Here is a 5,098-nt window from a genome sequence, read left to right as displayed (position 1 = left end):
AACCTCTCTGGGCCTTGGGTGTCTGAAAACCAGGAGACGGGGCTGACTCTAGTAAGATACCTCAAACAGAAGGCTTGGTGTGGGTTGAGAGAACAGCAGCTTGGTAATAGTGTCAGTCCTGCTTCTGCCTCCCCCTGTGACCTCAGGACAACTACGCCCTCCTCATGGCCTCAGTTTCCTCCTCTGTAAAATGGAGGGGTTCTGCAACCATGAGCTCGTGAGATCCCTGCCAGGCCTCCCACCCTAAAAGCCTACAGATATCAAGTGCATTGGTGGGAGGACTCTTCCCCAGAATCACATTTCCATGTGATGCTGAGCAGGGTGCTTCGGCCTTGAACCCGTTTTGTTTCACAATTGCTATTTAAAGAAAGAAGTATTCTTACTTCCCCCTCTACTCAGTGTCATGTCTTGCCTTAGGTCTGCTCTGAGGAAGCTCCCCACCAAGTTCCTCTGGTCAAAGCTCTTCCTCATAAGTTCTTCCAAATGGAACTGTCTCATCTCACCCTACCATGATTACCAGCCTCCAACACGGCATGAGGCTCGGTTCCTCCTGGGGGAACGGGGCAGCCCAGCCCAGACCGCCTGGTGCAGTACCTGTGGGCTCCCTCTAAAGCTCCATCCTCAGCTGAGTTTCTATAAACCCAAAAGTCTTCACCAAAGTATTAATCGGCAAAGAAATAGAAACTTCCACGGACAGCATAGCTCTCGGTGTTCTCTGTCTCATGTGCTCATCTGGGAAGGATTTTGGTCTGTTCCAGTGAGCCTGGAATCCAGGGGGACCAACTGTCCCGGTTTGCCTATGACTGTCCTGGTTTTAGCACCGAAAGCCCCTCGTCCTGGGAATGCCTTCAGTCCCAGACAAACAGGGAAGACTGGCCACCCCACTGCAAACAGACCCATTCGAACCACTCTGAAACAGGACACGGGGAGACCGCAGAAGAAGTGGTGGGAACCTCCTGCCTTCTGTTCATTAAGTGACACAAGAATAACTTAATCAACAGTGACAAGGTGCCAGGCCGTATATGGGGTGCTGGGGGGACAGTGAGCCAGCCAGACTCTGGGATTCACAGGGACATTTTCATGGTGCACAACTGGGCAATTTCTGATGACGGCCCTGAAGGGGAGGGGATGGGAAAGCTCATGGGTCTGTGGCTGCCTGGGACACTGGGGGACACAGTGTCAAGTCACTCAGGCCCCTTTTATCCTCCTGAGGCCACGGAGGCTAGCTGAAGTTGTAACAGTCCTCTAACTGGGGAAGTAACCTGCTTCGGTGGAATTGGGGTTCTGCTGATAAGTGAGGTGACTCTCTCATAGGGACAAAGTGCCAGGGGGAATGAATGATGAGGACAGACCCTCACAGTCATAAGCCATGATGTGGTGGAAAAGGTGCAGCTCTGGCGACAGATCCAGGTTCAAATCCCTGCAAGCTACTTACCAGATGGGCAACCTGGGCATGTCTGTTAACTCTCCAAAGCCTCAGTTTCCTCATCCGTAAAATGGGAAAACACAGTAACAACTGTGCATGGTTGTCATGTATAATAAATGAAAAAATGTATACGTGAACGGCTTAGCTCAGTGCCACCCCCCAAAACGGGTTCCTGTGGAGAAGGGCAGAGCCAGGACCCATCCCTGCCCAGCTCTGCTGGCTCGCATACTGGGGGACCACAGGCCAATCACCTGGCCTTCTCTGGCTCAGTTTCTTCACCTATAACATAGAGAAAATAATTCCTGCCTTCCTTACATCAAATAAACATAACGAGTATGAAAATGCATTGAGAAGAACAAAATGAGAGGAAAAGTCAAGGGTTGTTTTCTAAAGAGTAACCGGAAGCAAGAAAGAAAAAGAAACAAGAGAGAGACAAAGGCAAGAAAAGAGGCCCCACAGGGTGGAGAGAGGCCCTGAGAGACCTTGGTTAAAAAAACAGGTGTGGAGTCAGGTTCGAATCCTGATGCTGCTGCCAATGGGATGTGGGACCCAGGCAAGCAATTCAACCTCTCTGTGCCAGGTTTTCTTGTATGTGAATGGTAGCAATCATGATAAATCACAGTGCTGGAACCTACGAGGAACAGTTGTGAGCATTAAATGAGCAATGACCCATGAGGCTGGCCTGAGCACAATGCAGGGACAGTGGAGGTGCTCAGGAAATGGAGCTATTAAGTCATCATTCATATTCCTCAGGTCCCACGACCACCACCTGACCTCCCTGTCCAAAAATTTGTAGACTCCAGCTGCCTGGGGTTGTAACATAAAGCCAACTTCTCACAAAAACTTTGGCCAATTTATTGAGCAACTACTATATGAACCAGGCAAAGTTTAAGGCACCAGGATATAGCAGTGAACAAAATCCACATAATTTCTGCCCTCGGGGAGCTCACAATCCAGTGGGAAGGTGGGCAGTAAATGAGGAAACAAACATGCTATCTAATTAGATGACAGAATGCCACTAAATAATATACAGATATAACCACACATAAAAGAATGAACCGAGAGCGCTAGAAGCGGGCCCTCACCTGGAGTACTCCAGCCGGGGCAGCAGCAGGTAGAGCCCAATACAGAGTCCGAGGAAGATGTCTGCAGTCAGGAAGAAGGCCAGGGCGCTGTCCGTCACGTCGTTGGACAATGCCAGGTCCACCAGGGAGGCCACGGCACTGATGGTGCCACCCATGGCTCCTCCTGCAGAGCACAACGACACCACGGAAAAGGTCACGGGTGGATTCATCTTCCCTGTGTCTCAGGCCTGCCCCCTCTCTGCTCAGGTGTAACAGACCCAAACTAAAAATTCTCCCTGCTGAGAAAAATGCTGCAGTTCTCACAGTGTCCTGGATCCGTGGCAGACGTGGAGGGGGTCTGCAGCTGTGAGCAATCTAAGAGGGTGTCGGGTTTCATGTCCCTGGCCCAGGTTCTCTCTGAGGGCTTTTGAAGAGGCTGCTACCTGAGGTGGCAAATGGCCTCCAAGGTTTTGCCTGATTCCTGGTTTCACATCCCACCCCTGACCATCTCTCTTTATTGCCCTTCTGGTGGGGTCAGAAATTTTAGATGTAGGGGCNGACAGGAAGACCACCGTATGCAGGTAGTCACGGGGCTGGTAGTTGCAGAATATGAAGAGGGGGACAAAGCCAGTCCGGAGCAATACCAGCCCGGGGAGCACCTTACTTCTGGGTCCTGGCACCTGGATCCAGGCTGTGATCTGCCGGCCACACAGATCGGCAAAGTTGTACAGGAGGAAGGCAGTGAGGGGGACGAAAAACTTGGTCGTCCATGGTGAGCCCGAGCCCTTGTCCAGGGACTCAATGTTGGCGGAGATGGCGGGGAAGAGGATGCTGGTGATGAAGAAGAGGTAGATGATGCAGAAGCCCAGGCCGGCTGTCTTCTTCAGGATGGGGCGGAGCGGTGGCGTCAGGTTGTTGTGGGATCCGGGGGCCACTGAAGGGGGATTGAGGGCGTCCTGGGGCGTCTCCTCTTCACCAGAAAACACGTGGGCCGGCCAAACAGGTGTCATGTAGTACCTGCAGGAGGAGAGGGCTTGTAGTCAGAGGGCCCCAGACAGAAAAGTTGGGATTTCCAGGGACGAGGCTGGGGACTTTTAGCCCCAGCATGTAAAACCCAAGCCGCTGATGGCCTGCAGCCCTGGGATGCCCTCAGATATGACATGTGTGTTGCAGGGTGGCCAGAGGGAGGACGGCAGCCTCTGGCTTGCCTGTCCTGGTGCCACCTGAAAAGCTGGACTCCAGCCTGTTGTTCAGTGGTGGTGGCCGTGCCCTGAGCAGGGACAGAGAAAACCAGCTCTGACCACTGTATGGCGAGCCTGGGTTCCAGTCTGGTTTTGTTTTGTTTTGGGGAGAGGGGTGGTGGAGATAAAACAGCATTTTAAAATACACGTTTTAAAAATTATAAAAGTAACACATGCTTGATGCAATGAACCCAAATAATACAGAAGAGAAATGATGTAGCACGAGAACTCCCTCCTCTGGTCTCACTCTTTAGAGGCGCTGATGGTTAAAAATCTGGTGTGGATTGTTCCATGCACATGCAAACACCCCGCGACCCCCACGCCAGGTTCCATTTCTTAAGCAAAAGTGGCATCAAACATACATATTGTAAAACTTTCGGTAACAGTATCACTTCTAAATTCATAAATTATAAACACACCATATAATTGCCTAAATACACGCGTAACTCTTATACATATTTGCATTAACACAATTGTCTCAAAAACATCGTGTAGCCATGCTTTCACATGGGATACAGGGCTCTGTCTGTCTATTGCACTGCTGCACAGCATTTCACTGTACGGCTATCCAATTTAACTGCTCCCCTACAGACAGACATTTAGGTTAGCTCCAGTTCCTCTCTACTACAAATAAAGGTGCAATCAATATCCCTATACCATAAATCCTTGCACACACAGACTAGTATCTCAGTAGGGCAGATTTCTAGGAGAGAAACTGCTGGATCAAAAGATTTGTATCTTTAGGGCCAGCCGAGTGGCTCAGTTGGTTAAGAGTTAGCTTAAGAGCATGAGTTCTGAGCAACAGGGTCACTGGTTCGATTCCCACATGAACCAGTGATGCTGCACCTGAGCTGAGCTGCCGCTGAGCTGCCAACAGGTGGCAGGATGGCTCAACTGGTGAGAGCACGTGCTCCTAACAACAAGACTGCCTGTTTGATGCTGGGCTATGCCTGGCTACAACTAAGACTGAACTCGGCACCTTGAGCTGAGTTGCCACCTGGATGGCTCAGTGGATAAAGCAAGTGCACGCTCGTAACAACAAGGCTGCCGGTTCGACTCCCACATGGGATGGTGGCTATGCCCACCCGCAACTAAGACTGAACTCGGCACCTTGAGCTGAGCTGCTGCCTGGATGGCTCAGCAGATACAGCGTGCGCTCTTAACAAGGAGGCTGCTGATTCGACTCCCACATGCGATGGTGGCTACGCCCACCCTCAACTAAGATTGAACACGGCACCTTGAGCTTAGAGGCCACAAGCTGCCGATGGGCAGCCAGATGGCGACTGGCGCCCTCCACAACTAAGACTGAAGAACAACAACTTGGCTGGTTCCCCTCCCCCAATTCCAAAAAAAAAAAAGGTTTGTAC

General features: G+C 51.1%; 1 protein-coding gene across 1 annotated transcript in view; it reads right to left on the bottom strand.

Moving 5' to 3' along the window:
* Positions 1 to 2,507: 2,507 nt before the first annotated feature.
* The window catches only part of SLC29A3 (solute carrier family 29 member 3), a 42,533-nt gene continuing 39,942 nt past the window's right edge, over positions 2,508 to 5,098 (bottom strand). Inside the window, exon 5 of the mRNA XM_019625341.1 lies at positions 2,508 to 2,674. Within this exon, the coding sequence (XP_019480886.1) occupies positions 2,508 to 2,674 (167 nt within the window). The remainder of the gene's footprint in view (positions 2,675 to 5,098) is intronic.

The sequence above is a fragment of the Hipposideros armiger genome, unplaced genomic scaffold (assembly GCF_001890085.2).
Source record: "Hipposideros armiger isolate ML-2016 unplaced genomic scaffold, ASM189008v1 scaffold_15, whole genome shotgun sequence".
NCBI lineage: Eukaryota > Metazoa > Chordata > Mammalia > Chiroptera > Hipposideridae > Hipposideros > Hipposideros armiger.
This window is presented reverse-complemented; position numbering and strand designations above follow the sequence as displayed.